Source organism: Salvia miltiorrhiza, chromosome 2, assembly GCF_028751815.1.
Source record: "Salvia miltiorrhiza cultivar Shanhuang (shh) chromosome 2, IMPLAD_Smil_shh, whole genome shotgun sequence".
NCBI classification, from domain to species: Eukaryota; Viridiplantae; Streptophyta; class Magnoliopsida; order Lamiales; family Lamiaceae; genus Salvia; species Salvia miltiorrhiza.
Window position 1 is genome coordinate 73339182 of NC_080388.1, and position 20095 is coordinate 73359276.

Genomic DNA, 20095 nt, shown 5'->3' on the forward strand with positions numbered 1-20095 from the left:
TCTTTCTTTCACGTAGACTCGGATTTTTGTTATATCACAGTTTTTGCACCAAAGTTTGTGTTTAAGAAATAGTATATTATAACTTACTTCTCATACAATCTGTTACTGAGTTTCTCGATTGTATGTATATATCTATAGTATATTCTAATCAAGGGATCTTTTTTTGTATACCTGTTATTTCGGTATACAATGAAAGTGTTGTAATGCTGAAATAACGGGTAGGTATAACGATTTTTGTTAGATATATAACTCATGTCTGTATTGAGTTATAGCTATTGGGTTATCTAATTTATATGTTTGTACAGGTAAAAGTTGCATTAGGGCTACTTCCGTTTCAAATGGCTCCAGCTAAAGGTACGATAGATTTTCTATTTTGGTTTTCGATTTCAGAATGTTGCTGGCTTTGTGGTATAAATTCTGAATTGCTTCTTACAATTTCAGGAAAATAGCTACAACCTGCAATTCTAATTATCAAAACTTAGGTTGAATGTTATTTGAATGAGCTGTTGCTTGAAGAGTTGATTAATAAGATATTTCAGGAATTAATTTAACAATACATGAGAATGAAATCAATATTTTGTTTGGCTGCATTGTGAGGTTGACTTAGAATTGTATTTTCATCCATGTTTAAACCTTGATGCTACAATATTGTGAAATCACTGTACTGCAGCGATTAAAGTTATCTTTCATTTATGATATCTATATAAAACACTCTTAAACATAGCATATATCTATCCTTCTACCTGGTTGTTTCTTGTTTATCATTGTGTTTCTTCATTCTTGTTATATTTATGATAAACATGCTTGTTTATCATTGTGTTGCTTGTTGTACTACAAATGTTTTGTTTAGCCAATACTTACCGTTCTTTTAATGGGAACTACTGATTTGGGGTAAATGGTTGTATTATTGTTATGGAAATCTAGCCCCTTCTTTTGTTTGTTAGCTAATTTTTGCTTTTGTTTGAATATCCACAGGTGATGCAGGTAAGAAGTCAGACGCCAAGGCTCAAGCCTTAAAGGCGGCCAAGGCTGTAAAAGCAGGTGCAACAACCTTTAAGAAAAAGGCCAAGAAAATACGCACTAAAGTTACCTTCTATCGGCCGAAGACATTGACAAAGGAAAGGAATCCCAAGTATCCTCGCATTAGTGTTGTTCCTCGCAACAAACTTGACCACTACCAGATTCTTAAATACCCTCTCACCACAGAGTCTGCAATGAAGAAAATTGAAGACAACAACACACTAGTTTTCATTGTTGACATTCGTGCTGATAAGAAAAAGATCAAAGCCGCTGTCAAGAAAATGTATGACATCCAGACGAAGAAAGTGAACACCCTTATCAGGTGAACAATGATTCCATCAATCTTTCTGCAATTTACATGTTGCATCTGAACTGTTGGCCTGTGATTGTGTCTTAACTTTTGTCTCATACTCTCATAATATGTTTAGGTTTTTCAATGTTACTGTTTGAAATAGTTTCATCTTGAATTTTTAGTGATAAACAACATTAGCTTGAAAATTTTAATATCGTGTGCATCTGAACTATTGCTTGAAGCTGGGTAATGCAGTCATAGCATGAAAGATGACTTTGTTTAGAAGTAATCTATCATCCGTTCATGCTACTTTGTGTAACAAACAAGGTTTCAAATTCATTTTTTGCTTCATGGTAACTGATTTATGATCTGCTCCGTTTCAGGCCGGATGGAACTAAGAAGGCATATGTTAGGTTGACACCTGATTATGATGCTCTGGATGTTGCTAACAAAATAGGAATAATCTAAATAGTAGAAGATCAATTTTTGCATCTAAGCCTTTCTTTTGGGAATTTGGCTTCATGGTAACTTCATTCAATTTTGTACTCCAAAGTTTGTTATTTGATTTAGATGTTGGAGCTTTAGACTGAATGGCGCAAGTTATGTAGAGATTTTGATTAGATTGACTTAGTTTATTTATTTTTCCATGGTTTCTGGCTTTCTGCCATTTCAAATCCTTTTAAATCTGCTCTCCAAGATACACTAGTTCTATTACTATAAAGATTATTTGCATATCTTTTTCCTATTATCGAACATGTTAGGTAGTGCCCCTTCAAAAAAAGAACATGTTGGGTAGTGTAATCAACATAAATTTACTGCAAATGTCTAGCCATTACTAAGAATATTTTCATTGTTTGGTAATCTACAGTTCATTTCCTCTACCCTATCTCCCACAACTCCTCCTACGTCCCCTCAAAAGATTCACAGTTTCTTCGTTCTTTTCTGTTTGGCTTATCATGGTGTTCCAATAAACCACATTTCCCTTGCGCATTGATCGTAAAACTTCATCAAATCTTCCTTCCTTGAAACCACGGATCAACGAGGCATAAGAGAATGTTTGGCTCATCGATATTCTTGAAACTGCTAGACTTATTAGGTAGACTCGGTTTAGGGCATTCTATTCTTCGTCAATCAAAAAATGTGCACCTCCTACCTTTCCTGGGTAAACATCACTCATTTCTTCTCCTTCACTCCTGTTCTAGTTTCTGTTATTTTTTAATCTAATCCCGATTCCAGATCTTCAATTGGGGCATCCGATGAGCATAAATGGTAGACTTTGAACTTCAAATTAACCTCATTAAAAGTTCCTTCATTTACTATACCCAAGAAAAAAGGGTGAAAGACGTCCAACTTTGCTGCAACAAATGGCAGCATGCTTGAAAAAAAATCGAAAATTTATTGTTGGAAAGACTTTGCCGAAGTTGATTGAAAATATGTATTTCATCCGTCTCAATAAAAGTGGTTCAAATCTGAAATAAAAAGAATTTGGCTGTATTAAGCCCAACAAATTGAAATTTGCTCACATTAATAAGGGGCTTCCACTTGGAGGACCTTGGTGCATCAAGTAGGGGTAAGTAGTCGGTCCGGACCGGACCGAACTGACGAAATCAAGGATTGACGAAACAATATTTTATGGACCGAACCAACTGAAACACTAGGACCGAACCGAAACCGCCATCGGATCTCGGTCCGGTTCGGTCCAAAACCGACTATTTTTGGTAATTTGCGAAAAAACAAAAAAAAAAAACACATTTTTAAACATATTTAACAATAATAATTCAATACACCAAAAATCCATAAAATAAAATCTATAAACTAACTCCAATAAAAAGCTACAAAGTCCATAATCAAGTCTATTTGATTTTAGAAATTAATATTTCAATTCAAAATTCAAAATATTTGATTTTAGAAATTAATTAAAATATTATTAATATTAATAAAAATATAAAATATATATTTAATATATATATTCGATTCAGTTTTCATCGGGTTTGGCCTCCCCAGAACCGAAACCGTACCGATAATCTATTGGTCCATCAAAAAAGAATCGGATCGGATCAATAAGCGGACCTAAACCGCCTCGAACCAACAAAATCGATCGATTCTGGTCCGATTAGCATCAAGTTTAGCTACCTCATTCGGCTTCGGCCAGTACCTCGTCCTCCTTAATGCCGACTGACAGCGACCTCACCTAGGTCTCTTGCTCCGCGTGCTGCCCCCGTTCCACCCCCTTCCACCCTCATCGCTTCGCCACCATTTTAGACAAACAAGAAACATTAATTAAACAACTTTATTAATGTTTATTTAAAAGTGTAGGATCCATACATTTTGAAGGGTTAATATATAGAATCAACTATTTTGATACAAGGAAGATTAAAATAGTCACAATTATAACAATATATAAAATATGACTATTTTTTTTAATGTGATAATATTATCCTTCATTGAACTGAAAATGAGGAATGTAAAATAGTACTTAATATTTTTTTTTGGTAGAAATTGAAGAAATCAAATGAGAGAATTAAGGGATGAATTTTTTTTCATGATAAATTTATAGCCAAAAGAGAAATGTATAATATTAAATTTAATATTCCTTATGTTCTATTAGAATAGACTCGTTTTCTATTTTGGGATGCTCCACTAGAATAGACTCGTTTTTTCTATTTTGAGAGATTAACAATATTCATTACATGCTTAATTGGTGTGAACCATATCATTTTCCCCCTCATAAGTAAGTTTCTTAATCCGTACAAAAAAAGGGGTTAAAAATAATTTAGAGAATACTTTAGAAGTATTTTTAGGAGTAAAATTTTAAGAGATATGCTGTGAATGCTTTTAAATTACCTATTTTTTGCTAAAAAAGGAAATGACTCAAGTTCGGCGGGACAACCCGAATAGGAATAAGATTCAAGTTCGGTGGTACGGAGAGAATAATTTTTTTTTTGCATATAATCTCACTACTATTACTTTTAAAATTGTTACATATTTACACATATTATATAATTCATTAATCCATAAAAGATGTGGATCATTTCTCTCCCTAATTTTCTCCAACATATTTACACATATTATAATTCATTAATCCATAAAAGATGTGGATCATTTCTCTCCCTAATTTTCTCCATCCGTTTTAATTTGTGGAACTTTTGATCTCCTCACTCCATAAACAAGTAACTTTACTTATAATTCATGCCAACTTTCATTAAGATTTCACTTTGTGCAGGCAGTGAATAGTATATAAGAGGAAAAGAAAACTCTAACCCTAATTAGCTACTTGTCCCCCCATTCAGCCCACGCCGCACACCATCTCGTCACCCTCATCCGCGGTGAAGAAAGTAAGCAACGTCTTTTCCATTCTTCACTCTGCATCTCTCAACCGCCTCCGTCAAGGTAATCCCTTGCTCCACTTTTTTGTTGTTTCTTAGTTTAGTCATCGCTCTATTGCGTTCTTCTTCACCGTTTATTAAATGCCGATATCCTCAATTTGTCATTGAATCGTATTAAATAGTTTTCCCCCCCATTTTTCTGGAGAAAATGCACAAACTTGTATGTCTGCTTGCTGGCCTTTTGGATTTTCTTTGTTAAAGTTGTGTCAATTGAAGTCGCTTGAAACGGGAAAGTGAATTTCTTTGTTACAAATTTCTACTTGTGACCTGCGAATTTGAATATGAGTTTAGCTCAATGGATTTACCTAGATGTGAAATGTCCCCGGAAAGGGTTGAGTTATAGCTATTGGGTTATCTAATTTGTATGTTTGTACAGGTAAAAAGTTGCATTAGGGTTACTTCCGTCTCAAATGGCTCCAGCTAAAGGTACGATAGTTTTTCTATTTAGGTTTCAGATTTTCAGAATATTGCTGTCTTTGTGGTAGAAATTCTGAATTGCTTATTACAATTTCGGGAAAACAGCTACAAACTGCAATTCTAATAATCAAAATTTGGGGTGAATGCTATTTGAATGAGCTGTTGCTTGAAGAGTAGATTAATAGATATTTCAGGAATTTGTCCGATAATATGTGAGAACGAAATCAATATTTTGTTTGGCTGCATTGTGAGGTTGACTTAGAATTGCATTTTCATCCATGATTAAACCTTGATACAATATTGTGAGACCCCTGTCCTACAGTGGTTAGAGTTATCATTTATTTATGATATTTATATAAAACACACTTTAACATGGCATATATGTATCCATCTACGTGGTTGTTTCTGGTTTATCATTGTGTTTCTTGCTAAACTAGAAATTATCATGATATTAAAACTGTAACTATCTCTCATCCAACTTTTCTCTCATTCAATTTGGGTTGGTAATCATTATATTCTCATTTCCCAATTGGTTTTAGCCATTACTTACCGTTGTTGATGGGCACTTCTGATTTGGGGTACGAGGTTGCTTTATTGTTATGGAAATCTAGCCCCTTCTTTTGTTTGTTTGCTAATTTTCACTTTTGCTTGTATATCTACAGGTGATGCAGGTAAGAAGTCAGATGCCAAGGCTCAAGCCTTAAAGGCGGCCAAGGCTGTAAAAGCAGGTGCAACAACCTTTAAGAAGAAGGCCAAGAAAATACGCACTAAAGTTACCTTCTATCGGCCGAAGACATTGACAAAGGAGAGGAATCCCAAGTATCCTCGCATTAGTGCTGTTCCTCGCAACAAACTTGACCACTACCAGATTCTTAAATACCCTCTCACCACAGAGTCTGCAATGAAGAAAATTGAAGACAACAACACACTAGTTTTCATTGTTGACATTCGTGCTGATAAGAAAAAGATCAAAGCCGCTGTCAAGAAAATGTATGACATCCAGACGAAGAAAGTGAACACCCTTATCAGGTGAACAGTGATTCCATCAATCTTTCTGCAATTTACATGTTGCATGATTGCATCTGAACTGTTGGCCTGTGATTGTGTCTTAACTTTTGTCTCATAATATGTTTAGGTTTTTCAATGTTACTGTCTGAAATAGTTTCATCTAGAATTTTTAGTGATAAACAACATTAGCTTGAAAATTTTAATATCGTGTGCATCTGAACTATTGCTTGAAGCTGGGTAATGCAGTCATATAGCATGCAAGATGACTTTGTTTAGAAGTTATCTATCATCCATTCATGCTCCTTTGTGTAACAAACAAGGTTTCAAATTCATTTTTTGCTTCATGGTAACTGATTTATGATCTGCTCTGTTTCAGGCCGGATGGAACTAAGAAGGCATATGTTAGGTTGACACCTGATTATGATGCTCTGGATGTTGCTAACAAAATAGGAATCATCTAAATTGTAGACGATCAATTTTTGCATCTAAGCCTTTCGTTTGGGAATTGGACCAGAATACTTTCAATTTTGTACTCCAATGTTGCTTTTTGATTTAGCTCTGGGAGCATTAAACTGCCTAAGTTACATTGAGATTTTGATTTTGATTTAGATTTATTTATTTTTCTATGGTTTCTGCCTTTCTAAAATCCTTTTAAATCTCTTCTCCAAGATACACTCTAGTTCTATAAAGAAGGTCCTTTGCTTATCTTTTTCCTATCATTGAACATGTTTTGTAGTTTAATCAGCACCAATTTACTGCAATTATACATCCATTTGTGAAAAGATCATCCATTATTTGAGTATCTGAACTACCATCATTACAGACATCCATTGTTTATTGAATATGAGTGAAAATTAAGACAATTCCTTTCTTTGAGTGTAACCACAGTTCAAGTTGGCGTAAGTGTACACGTTCGGATCATTGATAACCTTGAAAGCGTCATTTAAACTGCTCGACTTGATTAAGCAGACTCGGTTTGGGGCATTCTATTCTTCATCAATCGAAAAATGTGCATCGCTTACCTTTATATAGTAAACATCACTCATCTTTTACATTTGTTGTGATAGGATTGGTGCCACGTTAATTTTAATTTTGATTGGTTTTTATTTGTGGGAAAACAGCAATAATCCTTACATTTGTGTATTTTTTAACAACTTCAAAATTCGTGAAAAAAATCAAAATAAATCCAATGTTTGTGACTTAGCGGTCAATAATCCTAGTTTTTATATGGTAAATGTTTAGTATTGGCAACAATACAATTTGTGAATATAGTCAGTACAATTTAAAATTATGTTCCCTCCCTTCATATAGTCTACTATGCTTTTTCACACATATTAAGAAAATATAATTAGTATTATTTGAAAAATATAAATTATATGCAATTATTCACTTTTGTCCTTATTTATTCTATGTTTGACTATATTAATTGAAAGATTAAAATTATAAATTGTGAATTTTATAAACTTTAAATAAAGTTATTCTAGTAAAAAAAAATAAAAAAATTAAGGCAAATTTTATTTAGAAAGTGGACTATATATTGGGACATCTCAAGAAGGAACAGAGGACTACGAAAGTGAAAATGATGGAGTAATAAAAGTTTTTCCCACCTTATTACATATGACCCATATATTCGGATCCATTATACACTATCGCCTTGATTCCATATATAATTAATGTGAAAATACAATGTCTGATCATATAAAATATAACAACACTTTGATATTATTAATGACTTAGATCTGTCATGTGATGGATCTAGGCCTATCTAACAAATTTGGACTTATTAGATGATCTAGCACAAGTTTTTGTGTTTGAAGACTTGAATTTATTAAGCTATATGAGTATAATTATTTTATGAGTCTTATACTACTTTTATAATGACATGAGAGTCTTATACTGCTTCTATACATTGAACATCTTGAAGATTAAAACAAAAATAAATTGAAAATGTTAAGTCTTAAAAATTAAATAATTTTGCTACTTCCAATCTTCTACACTCATGAATAAACACATAAAATTTTGTGAATAGTATAACTATTGATTTAAACAAAGACTCATATTTATTAAATCTTACATCATCATTGTAATAATTTGATCATTTATAATACTCTATCCGTCCACGAAAAATTTGTCATAATTTTATTTTTGATCCATTCACAAAAAAAATAGTCACGCCCATTTATAGTAATATGGTCCACACAACGCACCGTCCTATTAACCTTCGATTTTTCATTATTTACAAAATTTGTCATTGATGTGACTCTTATTTCACTTTATATATAACCATTGAATTTATAATCACTCAATTTAATACTTTACATTTATAGTGGTACTTTTACTCCATCTAACACTACCAATCATTTTATTGAAATTCATGTTGTCCATAATGTGATAATTTTTTCGTCGATGATAAGAGTAGTAATTTTTTTTTTTTTTGTAGGAGAAACAAATATTTTAAAAGATCATGTGACTCAAAATAGCAAGTTTCATGTTAAATGATGCAATTTATACTATAACCAAAATATTTTTTTTATTTGCATTGTATTACTTGTAGAATGTATTTCATAACCCTAATCATGTAAAAGTACGTACATTCATTCATTTTTTAAAATTTTCATTAAGTTCGTGTTGTCAATGTGTAACTCTTAAATGATTAAATAGACAAACACAGTATATTTTTGAAAATAAATGTACCAATATTTATTTAAAATTATTTTCAACTTTCATTTTAGCAAATAACTTCAATTCCTAAGACGGATCAAAGAAAAGAGTGGGGAACCTCTCACTAGTTTTTGGAATTCAACATCAGGAAGTCTTTTTACACCATCAATCGACATAATTGGCTTCTATTCTTAATTTGATCAATTTCCCGCTAATTTCTATTATAATTCGATTCAAACACTTAGATCCTTTCGTAGTGGTATCATCACGCAGGCACATGATATTATTGAAAATTAATACACTAATATTTATTTTGAGCTAGCTAGAAAAATAAATAAATAATAGTTCAAGTTATTTTCAACTTTCATTTTAGGAAATAACTTTAATTTTTTTTTAATTTAAGGCAAAGTTTTGTTCTACAACAAATCTGTTTATAGTCTTCATAACTTGATGATTAATATTTTTACTTTTATATAAAGATATAACACTAAAATATATATTAATAAAATATTTTTACAATTAAATAAAGCAATTATTGTTGATATATATACTTTTGTGAAACTAAAATATTAATTTAGTGGTAACTAATTACATACCTATGGTTCTCATACATAAACAACACATTACAAACATAGTGCAATTAGGGCTGTAAACGAGCCGAGCCGAGCCGAATACAAGCAAGCTCGAGCTTGGCTCGTTTAAATATTCGGGTGTTCGAGCTCGGCTCGAGCTCGATTCGAGCTTTTATCTTGATGATCGAGCTCGGCTCGTCACCCACATACTAAGCTCGAGCTCGGTTCGAGTTCAGCTCGGGTGATGCTCGATAATGTCGAATTCGAGCTTGAGCTCGAGCTCGGCTCGTTAGATTTTCGTATATATGATGTTCAAGCTCGAATTTGTTATAAATTTAAGAAAATCTTCTTAATTAATATGTTATTCGAGTTCGAGTTCGACTCGTTTAAGGCTCGTGTACTAACTCGATTGAAGGCTCGACTGAAGGTTCGTGAACAGGCTCGCGAACATGTTCACGAACAATCGAATTCAAACATGTTCGCGAGCTCAACGAGCCGAGCACTGTCAGGCTCGAGCTCGGCTCGATAAAAATTTCGAGCTCGAAATAAGGCTCGAGCTCGGCTAGTTTATTATCGAATCGAGCTCCGAACGAGCTTTTTTCGAGCCGAATCTCGAATAGCTCGCGAGTAGCTCTGTTCATTTACAGCCCTAAGTGCAATCAGACATATCAAAACTCAGTGTCTCATAAGTGATAAGTCTAGTTATTTATTTACTCAATGAGAGGAATATCTTTACGGACTGTAATTCCCGGCCTCTCACGCATATCCAAATTTCCCCCTTGAGGCTCAGGCAATTTCCAGTTGAATTTTTGCACAAGAGTTGCTAACACCAACTCACTCGTAGCAACAGCAAATGCAGCTCCAGGGCAGACCCTTCTACCTGCCCCAAACGGGAGAAACTCGAAATTCAAGCCCTTATAATCTATTGAAGAATTCAAGAATCTCTCCCATGAGTAGAGGTCCCTCCCTATAGCCCACGCGTTGATCATCACCATGCACGGTTCCAGCTACGACGTCGTACCCTTTGATCTTCACATCTTTCTTACTCATATTGACGTCTTTCTTTCAGATAATGCATTCTTTCTAACTCATATTTGAGTTGTCTTCAACTATCTCTCTTACTTCTTTTTGCAAATTTTGCATAATTGTAGGGTGTCGGAAGAGTTCAGTCATTGCCCATTCCAGAAGTATTGACGTCGTATCTGTCCCAGCTGCAAATACATCCGGTAAAATCAATTGCAAGAACACAAGATTCTGTTTTGCAATAACCTAATTATTAACAATTCTAAGAAGTAAGAACTTACCAAAAGCAATGGAGACTTCATCTCTGCCATCACTGTAAATCCCAAGCAAAATATCAAGTAAATTGTCTTCATCTTTCCCCTTCAAAAATCCCTCTTTATTTCCCAAACGCTCGCGCATGACGCCATCGAGAAGTTCTTGAGCAACCCTATCAACTTTCTTATCAAAACCACTAACTCGATCGATCCAACTAAGCCAAGGGACGAATTCTCCGACACGAACGGCTCCGATCACCTCCCCCAACTCTCCCACTACAGCAAGGAATTTCTTCCCATTTTCCGACTCACTATATTTCCTGCCAAAAGCTGCTCTACAAATACCATCATTAGTGAACTCACAGAACATCTTACTCAAATTCACATTCTAGAATCTTCTTCACCAGAAGGGCCGTTTCTTCGTCCCTGATCGATCGTAAAGATTGAACCCTTCTGCTGTTCAGCAGCTGGAGCACAACCGTGCTCTTCGCCCGCCGCCAGTAAGGTGCGAAAACTACATCTCTTCCGTCGTAGGAGAGCTTCCTGGTTACCTTGGTGAGGGGGCGGCTGGCGAAGATGAGGTCGTGATCTCGCGCGCTGCATCGGCCGACGAGGCCACCAGAACGGGGACGCTGCCGAAGTGGAGCAGCATAATCGGGCCAACAATCCCAGATTTTGATGAGGTAAGTAGCCGACTTGGTAGAGATTTCCGATTACAGGCAGCTTTGGTGGTGATGGTGGTGGATTCTTGTTTCCGTTTGATTTTGGAAACAGTTTCTTGAGTATCCATAACAAGAATAGAGAGATGAGAGATGGAAATATGAAGGGTTGGATTTGGATTTGAGTTTCATCCATTTCGTAGTTTCATGAGAAGTTGATGAGCATGTTTTGGGAGAAAGGGTTTATGATTATATGTGCTCTGTTTTCTATTGTTTATGTTCAGTAAATTGAGGCTATATAATATACTACTGAGTACTGACCGACCGAATTAGGAATTTGGATTTAGGGCTATTAGTACTTAAGAGTAATCGCACCACAAGAGCCCATTTGAAAGCTCTATAATTAAGTTTATTTCCCACTTAAGAGCCCCTTTTTATATTCGGTGTTTCAAAAGAGACATCACCCTAGTGTAGCCAAAATATTTTAGTCATATAAAATTTTAACCATACAAATAAAAATATAAAAATAATAGCATTTTGACTAAAATATCTTTTTAGTATGTAACAATGTAAAATACACTATTACACATTTTTTCGACTTTTTCGCAATCACACACTTTAACGTTATTACACACTTTTTGTTAAAAAGTGTGTAACATCGTAAAATACACTATTACACGATTTTTGCGATTATTACACGATTTTTGAAAAAGTGTGTAACAATGTGATGAGGAGTAATATGTGCAGAGCAGAGTAGCGGAGCAGAGCAGCGGAGCGGAGCAGAGCAGCGGAGCCTAGCAGAGCAGAGCAGAGGGATCGCGCTGCTGCCCAGAGCAGAGGGACAGCGTTGCTGCCAGAGTGTGTTGCCAGAGCAGAGACGACATTGCCAGAGCTAACTTTATCATCGAGTTGGGCTTCATTTCTCTATTTTGTGGGCTTTAAAGTTAGGCTCAATTAGGTATCTATATATAGAGGGTTTAACATTAGCATGAGGGGAATCAATTCATTCTACCACTCCACTTGTTATATTTTATCACTTGGGCAAAATCATGATTTATATGATCTTTGATGGGATTTATGAAATTATAATGCTATCTTGGAAGTTGCACAACTTCTGCATATGTGCTTAGATTTGAAACGGGAATTCACTTTGATACGAAACTGCACAACTTTCGCATATGTGCTAAAGTATAAATTGGATGCGTGATTTTAGGAATTTCGCGGTGTGGTCTCGTTCACTTTAATTATTTCATTTTGCGTTGCATACTTTACTTAACATGTTCATGCAGAGCATTGCACATGTCACTAGAGGGGGAGTAGGGTATATACCCATAATTCATAATTTCAATCCAAATTGCTGCTTAGCAAGTCAAGGGGAAGACAAATATCCAGGATCAACATCTACATAAAGGGAAAAGTAGAGGGTTCGTCTTAACCGTAAGCCACGAAAGTTGGATGCATCCCCCGGATCATCCATGCACCGTGCAGGGTGTTCTCTTAACCGTAAGCCACGAAAGTTGGATGCATCCCCCGGATCATCCATGCTCCGTGCAGGGTGTTCTCTTAACCGTAAGCCACGAAAGTTGGATGCATCCCCCGGATCATCCATGCTCCGTGCAGGGTGTTCTCTTAACCGTAAGCCACGAAAGTCGGATGCATCCCCCGGATCATCCATGCTTCGTGCAGGGTGTTCTCTTAATCGTAAGCCGCAAAAGTCGGATGCACCCCTTGGGTCATCCCTGCTCCGCGCAGAGGGTTCGTTTAACCATAAGCCACGAAATTTAAGCGGGCCCCTTTGACCGTCTATGCTCCGTGCAGGGTGTTCTTTGCTAATCGTAAGCCGCGGAAGTTAGTTGGGTCCCTATGACCAGCTATGCTCCGCGCAAAGTGTTCCAGCCATCATGAGGGAAGAGTTGAAGAAACGCATGCTAAGGAGAAGTCAGAGCCACGAGGATCAGAGAAGTCACAGTAACATCAACAACACCACTAGTTGAGCAAAGAGAACACTGTTCAACTAGACTAGGGGGAGTAGCTGATAAGGAGTAATATGTGCAGAGCAGAGTAGCGGAGCAGAGCAGAGCAGCGGAGCCTAGCAGAGGGATCGCGCTGCTGCCAGAGTGCGTTGCCAGAGCAGAGCTACCAGAGACGACCTTGCCAGAGCTAACTTTATCATCGAGTTGGGCTTCATTTCTCGATTTTGTGGGCTTTAAAGTTAGGCATAATTAGGTATCTATAAATAGAGGGTTTAGCATTAGCATGAGGGGAATCAATTCATTCTACCACTCCACTTGTAATATGTAAAATACTCTTGAGATAGTGAAACCAACAAAAAACCTCCCGTTGACGTAGGTATTCATGACCGAACCACGTAAATCTTGTCTCGTGTATTGCTTTCTAGTTTAGGTGTTGATTTCTTGTTTCACCAACTGGCGCCGTATGTGGGAATTTGAGCTAAGGCGTGAGTGTTTTTCGGCTACTGTTCATCGAAAAAAATACAATTCATCTTCTCCGATCTATTCTGTCACTTTTCCGGCAATATCAGCCACTGAAACAGAGGCAAACCTCCTTCACAAAAAATGAAAACATCCTGCCAATATCACCGATGACCCCCTTCGAAAAATCGAGGTTCACCTATTTCAGTTCCCCAAAAACTGATCACTTCTCGATTTCCTCAGTAAATCCCCCAAAAAATTCGATCCAGAAGCGAAAATCTGAAATCCTCAAAGAAAAGGCCCCAATCTCCACAAATTCCCTTTATTCCAGCCTAAATCGCTGCTCACTAGGTTCTCCGGCACCCAAATATGAAATCCAGCCTACCATCGTCATTATTTCTCTCTCTCGTAAAACACCAGAAAAATTTCCCCTCAAATCCACATCGTGGTTCTCTCTGAAAATTTCCCTGAACTCCAAAGCCTTCTGCCGCGCAAACATTTGGAATCAACCCATCTTTCACCCTCTCCAGTCAGACTAGTCTCTCTCTCTCAAAATCAGAAGACCGCTCACCAGACGCTCCTCGTCTGCTTTCCCTCTTCAAGTACCCGCGAAATCTAACCTGCTAAAAAGACCGGCAAAAGGTCGACCTTGCTTCCGACGTAGCTCGAACCCTAGCTTCCTCCCTGTTCAAGCGGTTCACCGCTGACCAAAGGACGCCCCGCCCCCGTCGGGAGAACGCCACCCCTCAGCAGCCAGCGAATCGCCGTCCCTCCGCAACCGCGCGGAGCTCAATCCTGAATTGCAATTTCTGGCGAACCCCAGCTGTGCTCAATTTTGCAAGGCTAAGTGCATTTTTACGATTTCCTCCATCAAATTGGGGTCCTGATTTCCACTTTTGAAGCATATAAGCATGTTTACAATAAGACTAACACTTACCTTTGAACCTGGTTTTAGCTGCAAAACTTGAGCAAATTGGGTTTATGCTATTTAGCTGCAAATTGAGCAAATTGGAGCACTACTAAAATTTCTGGATGATTAAGATTTAATTTGATGTATAGTATGCTACATAGGGTTTGTTAATTGCTCTGAAATTTCTATCTGATATCCACAAAATCTGGTTCTATTGAGTTTTAGTGAGTAAAAATGAGCTCTGATTATGTGTTCTGCTTCTACTTGTTATTCCCGACTTAGGGAGGAACTGAGCTGCAATCTTGAGGCTGATCTTTTACTGGATATTTCCCATGAGCTCTCGAAGTAGGAGTTGCATGTGTGGTCTGAGATGCTGAAAGGGAACAGGGTAGGAGTCGCAAATGTGGTTGGAAAAATAGCTATGCTATGTGGAAAATAAACACCGTTCCTTTAATCTCAGCTACGACTGAGAAACCCACAACCGACCACCGCCGTAGGCGCTTCCAGCTACCTCAGCCAGCCTCTAGCCGACTACGAACGTTGCAGAAATTCCCAAGAGGGAACGCAATGGAATTCCCAATCCAAATCCCAATGGGGATAACCCCATCGCTGAAGAATGTCTCTGCCTCTCGATTAATAAAGAAAAAGAAGCTAAGCTATCTTTGGTTTTCTCCCTCTCAAGTCAATATGGTCTTGAACTAACTCGGAAAGGATGAAATTTGAATATCCATCTTTTGCTTTGCTTTGCTTTGGTATTTAATTTGAGGTTCTATGGGAAAACATGCATATACTTACGCCAAATTGCAGGGATGCTCGGCCAGCCGTGACCTAACTTCAACCAGCTCTGGCAAACGTGGGTCTAGGATGGAAGCTTGACAAGCTTATATAGCATGGGATATTGAGATAGACAAGGCAATCAGTGGAGCTAAGAGAAGCTGATGAATTAGCTAACAAAGAACAGTAGCAACTGCGGGAGAGCAGTGCTTTTTTCCGATCCAAATCCAAAATCCTCGTTGGCGATTCTTATGCTGCCATGAAAGCTAGGGGATGACCGTCTTCATCCGTCTTTCCAAAATACCTGGAACAGGGAGTAACGACTCGAAATCTCTTATTGAGATTGAAATTTTCTACAATATTTATGGTTGTAAATCCCGTTGTAGAACTGCACTTGTGATTTTAACTTTCTCTGCCTTTGCTTGATGTGGGATATTTGATTTGAACTATTGTTGATTAAATTCATGCGGAGACATGAATGAGGTTAGGGAAGGAAAATGGGCGGAGCAGTGGATATTATTCTTGGAAAGCCTATTATGATTGCAGCCTGTGAACTCTCGTTATTTAATTTCATTCATTACTTTGTATATGAGCCGACGTTATTGGGATGATATATTCTGATGGGATACTTTGCCAATTGATTTTTCACCTTGGGATGAGTTTGTGCATCGTTTATGATGCTACATTTATGTGTTAGCTTATGTGGGATGAAATGGTGATAAATTGGGATAATGGTCTAACTCTCGCTTCGAACATGGGATTGTTGCCATGATCAGTTTTATGTTTAAACAAGAATATTCAAAATTACTCCCTCCGTCCCTAAAATAACTTCCTCTTTTTCTATTTTGGGACGTCCCCCAAATAACTTCCTCTTTCTTTCTTTCCATTTTTGGAAACCTACCCCACCACTAATAATACTTTATTTATTCTTACTTTTCACTTTTCACCACTCCCAATACTAATTATAACACTTTTCACAACTTCCAATAATAATTATATCACTTTTTCTCCACTATCAATACACTTTACAACTTTTTATTAAAACCCGTGCCGTCCCCAAAGAGGAAGCCATTTCAGGGACGGAGGGAGTATTATTTAAAGGGACGCACCCACTGATGAAACTCCTGTGTTTAAATTATTATGCTTCCCTTTAAGGATCATGGATTATGGCAAACTACTCAACCTTCGTCATACTATATTCCTTTATCTGCGTCGCTATAAGTGAATCAATATTTTTGGAAAATTCGAGCTGAATCGAGATTTTTGATGAATATGTGACTGGTATTTCTCTGCTCTGACGGGTATTTCTCTGCTCTGACGGGCATTTCTCTACTCTGACCGAGTTGATTTGAAGGGCATTTCTCTGCTCTGACGGGTTGCTTTGCCGGGTATTTCTCAGCTCTGACCGGGCTGCTCTGACCGAGCTGATTTAAAGGGCATTTCTCTGCTCTGACAGGCATTTCTCTGCTTTGATCGGGCTGCTCTGACGGGTATTCCTCTGCTCTGACCGAGCTGATTTGAAGGGCATTTCTCTGCTCTGACAGGTTGCTCTGCCGGGTATTTTTCAGCTCTGACCGGGTTGCTCTGACGGGTATTTCTCAGCTCTGACCGGGCTGCTCTGACGGGTATTTCCCAGCTCTGATCGGGATGCTCTGAGCGAGTATTTTTGGTTCTGCATGAGACATTTAATACAATTCTTGGTATTATGCTAACTCTGCATATTAATAGATTCGTTGATATTTACAAGTAGTGCATTTGGATACCGATAATCTAATTTCATGATACGTTTATTTGATCGTTCACATACCATTAAAGGAAGAAATGAGATATATATTTTCCTTATTAGCGGGTTTACAACCCTATCTCAAAGGGCTCTCACCGTGTTTTTACTAATATTCGTGTTTAAGAATTCTTGTAGCACAGGAAACACAGATTTTGGGAAAGACTTGTACAAATATGATAAACATCATAACATAGAGAGGTAACCCACTAACTAGTGGTGATCCAGGTACTTCGCAGAACTATACTTTATCATTACATGATCTTGTCAAAACATGTGAACCTGATTGGGATATATTATTCTTTGTCACTTGGAAAAAATCACGATTTATATGATCTTTGATGGGATTTGAAAATTTGAATGAATTCATCGAGATATGAATGTGGGAATCTAGTTATGGCAATGGATTATATAATCTAGGGTTCGAATTCTCTTTGCAGCCTTGTCTTAAAGAGGCTCTCATATTATTACTAATATATGTGCTTAAGATTTTTTGTAGCACAGGATAAGCAAATTTGGGGAATGATTTGAACAAATATGGTAAATACCATAATGTAAAAAGGGTAACCTACTAGTAAGTGGTAATTCAGGTACTTCGCTGAACTCTATCAATGGGAAGAGCATGATCGGGATATGTTATATTTTATCACTTGGGCAAAATCATGATTTATATGATCTTTGATGGGATTTATGAAATTATAATGCTATCTTGGAAGCTGCACAACTTCTGCATATGTGCTTAGATTTGAAACGGGAATTCACTTTTGATACGAAACTGCACAACTTTCGCATATGTGCTAAAGTATAAATTGGATGTGTGGTTTTAGGAATTCCGCGGTGAATTTCGCATATGTGCTAAAGTATAAATTATAATGCGTGGTCTTGTTCTCATGGGAGGAAAATCACTGCCCTTTTTGTCATAGAACTTACAGCACTTCCAAGGAAACTTTGAATTTTGCAGAGCATGTTGCTAAATGCAGAATGAACCAGAGTGAAGAGTTTGACGACATCGTACTTGACATCTCTCTTCCCCCGAGAATCGTTTTGCTGAAAGTTCAATTAGCTACAATTGAGGTTGTTTGTTGTCCCTTTCTTTTATAGCCTAGAAATCCATTATTAATGCTAAATCATTTCGTCATCCATTCATTTCCATCGCTGATTGTTCAGTAAAAATCTGCTTTCTCAACTTACATGTTCCTGCCTTTGCAGGCATCTATTCCCTCAGATGCTCTCGAATCCTTCTGGTCAGACGAATACAGAAAATCTTGGGGCAGGAAGTTGCATATGTCATTGACGGCTAAAGAGCTTCTTCAGGTCTCTTCGGTTCCGATTCTTTACTGTCACCCGACACTTTTGCACGTGTTATCCCGTTCCGAACTCTACTAGAACTATGTCTCCACATAATTCATTCGGTATGTATGTTTCACTTTTTTGTTACTAAATGTCGTGTTGCTGCTGTTCAGTGCTTGACGTTGCTGGAAGATAGCATCAAGAGGGAATTTTTGTCGGTGAATTACGAGACCTCCTCTGAGATATTGAGTTCCTCCAAAGTCGTAGGATGTTCATCGAGACCTGGAGTGGTTCCGATACCTCCATGGATGCCTCTTACTGCGCCTGCCGTGGCTTTAAGGCTCATGGATCTCGATGCATCCATCTACTATACGTACGAGCATGAGGAAACTTGTGAGAAAAACGGCGAAGATGGGTATTTCAATGTAAGAATTTCTGCTTAATAGATTTCCTCCAATTATTTAGTAGGTTATTTATCTGTTCTCCTCCGGCTAAATGAACTCTCTTGTCGAACTCCTGCTCGTCCAGAACTTCTCGTCGTTGTATTCTGCATTCGGGTGTTCGGTGGATAATCCTTCACAAGCTGGATCGTCTCGACTGGATAACTGCTGGGTTGATCTCCGTAATGGCCGCTCCGTTCTCAAGCGAGGCCGGGGGCGCCCAAAAGGTCCGAGCCGCACTCGTGGAGGAAAATTTCAGGGTAGGGCGGCCAACGCCCTTTATGCGGATGGATTTTCCGGTGCCGGGAGTCGGAATTTTACCGAGAGTGTCGATTACGGGAAAGGCGATGAGCATGGCGAAGATGTTGATTATGACGACGACGAATACAATGATGAGGAAGACGATGATGGCGTGGATGAACGCGAAGACTACTTTGCCGAAGGATACGTCAACAGTGACTATCAAGAAGAAGAGGGAAACCCGATCGCAGGCAGAGAGCGAGTTCAGAACGCGGCGGGGAGCTCTGATGGGGACTCGCCGTCTTCCTCCGAGTACAGTTACTAACGTTTGGCACCTCAAGAAAGGGAGATATACTTATATTGAAGTAGTGTAGCTGTAATCAATAATTCTGTCTCATCTTTCTTTTGGAGCCATAGCTGACTTTAACTTAAACTGGATAGTTTTAGGCATCAAACGGCGACGTTTTGTTGTTATAGGAAAAACGTAGTTGAAGGATAATTTTCACCAGTGTATTTTCTGTGTTTCAAATATTTAATTAAATGGATGAGTGAAATGTGTGTCGATCCAAAGATGAAATTATTTGATGATTCACAATGTCTTTGGGCTGATTTTTTAGTATTTTAAGTGACGGAATTTGTTAGGCCTTTCGAATTATATTAATTGGGCATAATATTTTTATTCTTAAGAGTAGGATTCTTCAATTCTCAAACAAAATTATGCATGTGTGTTGGTCAAATGATAAGGAATTAATGCCTAAGACTAAAGATCTTGGGCTCAAGTCCCATGTGGAGCGGTCTTTAAATTTCTTTATTTAATACCGTAAATTACAAAACTAATTTAAATGATAAAAATAATCAATGACCTTGAGATATCCCAAAGTATTAATCCATCAAAGTAAACAAGATATTAACCAACTATTTTTATCTATCAAGATTA

The 20095-nt window shown here is 37.4% G+C and overlaps 3 protein-coding genes, 1 long non-coding RNA gene and 1 pseudogene across 6 annotated transcripts; 4 read left to right on the top strand and 1 right to left on the bottom strand.

Moving 5' to 3' along the window:
• The first annotated feature begins 245 nt into the window (after positions 1-245).
• Positions 246-1986, top strand: LOC131009315 (60S ribosomal protein L23a-like). Its single transcript, XM_057936614.1, has 3 exons — positions 246-354; positions 976-1342; positions 1696-1986. Exons 1-3 carry the CDS (start codon positions 294-296, stop codon positions 1778-1780), a joined length of 513 nt encoding a protein of 170 aa, XP_057792597.1. The 5' UTR covers positions 246-293; the 3' UTR covers positions 1781-1986.
• A 2404-nt stretch (positions 1987-4390) lies between these two features.
• On the top strand, positions 4391-6713 carry LOC131009320 (60S ribosomal protein L23a). The gene is made up of 4 exons (XM_057936618.1): positions 4391-4702; positions 5075-5124; positions 5778-6144; positions 6500-6713. The coding sequence occupies exons 2-4, from the start codon at positions 5109-5111 to the stop codon at positions 6582-6584; spliced, it is 468 nt and encodes a 155-aa protein (XP_057792601.1). The 5' UTR covers positions 4391-4702; positions 5075-5108; the 3' UTR covers positions 6585-6713.
• A 3322-nt stretch (positions 6714-10035) lies between these two features.
• LOC131009267 (cytochrome P450 736A117-like) lies at positions 10036-12049 on the bottom strand (annotated as a pseudogene).
• Positions 11137-16045, top strand: LOC131009345 (uncharacterized). The gene is made up of 2 exons (XR_009096436.1): positions 11137-11316; positions 12040-16045. It is a non-coding gene; the product is annotated as an uncharacterized LOC131009345 (long non-coding RNA).
• Positions 16046-16503: 458 nt separating this feature from the next.
• Positions 16504-19738, top strand: LOC131009278 (homeobox-DDT domain protein RLT2-like). Of its 3 annotated transcripts, XM_057936567.1 has the most exons (5): positions 16504-16898; positions 16977-18262; positions 18398-18502; positions 18652-18903; positions 19007-19738. In XM_057936567.1, exons 2-5 carry the CDS (start codon positions 18170-18172, stop codon positions 19481-19483), a joined length of 927 nt encoding a protein of 308 aa, XP_057792550.1. In that variant the 5' UTR covers positions 16504-16898; positions 16977-18169; the 3' UTR covers positions 19484-19738. The 3 variants fall into 3 exon arrangements, with proteins under 3 accessions (XP_057792550.1, XP_057792549.1, XP_057792551.1); XM_057936566.1 differs by having other exon boundaries at positions 16504-18262; XM_057936568.1 differs by having other exon boundaries at positions 16504-18262; positions 18414-18502.
• The last annotated feature ends 357 nt before the right edge of the window (positions 19739-20095 follow it).

Coding starts and splice junctions, on each gene's coding strand:
- LOC131009315 (XM_057936614.1), top strand. CDS start 294: ATGTTTGTACAGGTAAAAGTTGCATTAGGGCTACTTCCGTTTCAAATG. Junction 355..975: donor TCAAATGGCTCCAGCTAAAG/GTACGATAGATT, acceptor GAATATCCACAG/GTGATGCAGGTAAGAAGTCA. Junction 1,343..1,695: donor AAAGTGAACACCCTTATCAG/GTGAACAATGAT, acceptor GCTCCGTTTCAG/GCCGGATGGAACTAAGAAGG.
- LOC131009320 (XM_057936618.1), top strand. Junction 6,145..6,499: donor AAAGTGAACACCCTTATCAG/GTGAACAGTGAT, acceptor GCTCTGTTTCAG/GCCGGATGGAACTAAGAAGG.
- LOC131009278 (XM_057936566.1), top strand. CDS start 18,170: ATGAACCAGAGTGAAGAGTTTGACGACATCGTACTTGACATCTCTCTT. Junction 18,263..18,397: donor TTCAATTAGCTACAATTGAG/GTTGTTTGTTGT, acceptor CTGCCTTTGCAG/GCATCTATTCCCTCAGATGC. Junction 18,503..18,651: donor CGGCTAAAGAGCTTCTTCAG/GTCTCTTCGGTT, acceptor GCTGCTGTTCAG/TGCTTGACGTTGCTGGAAGA.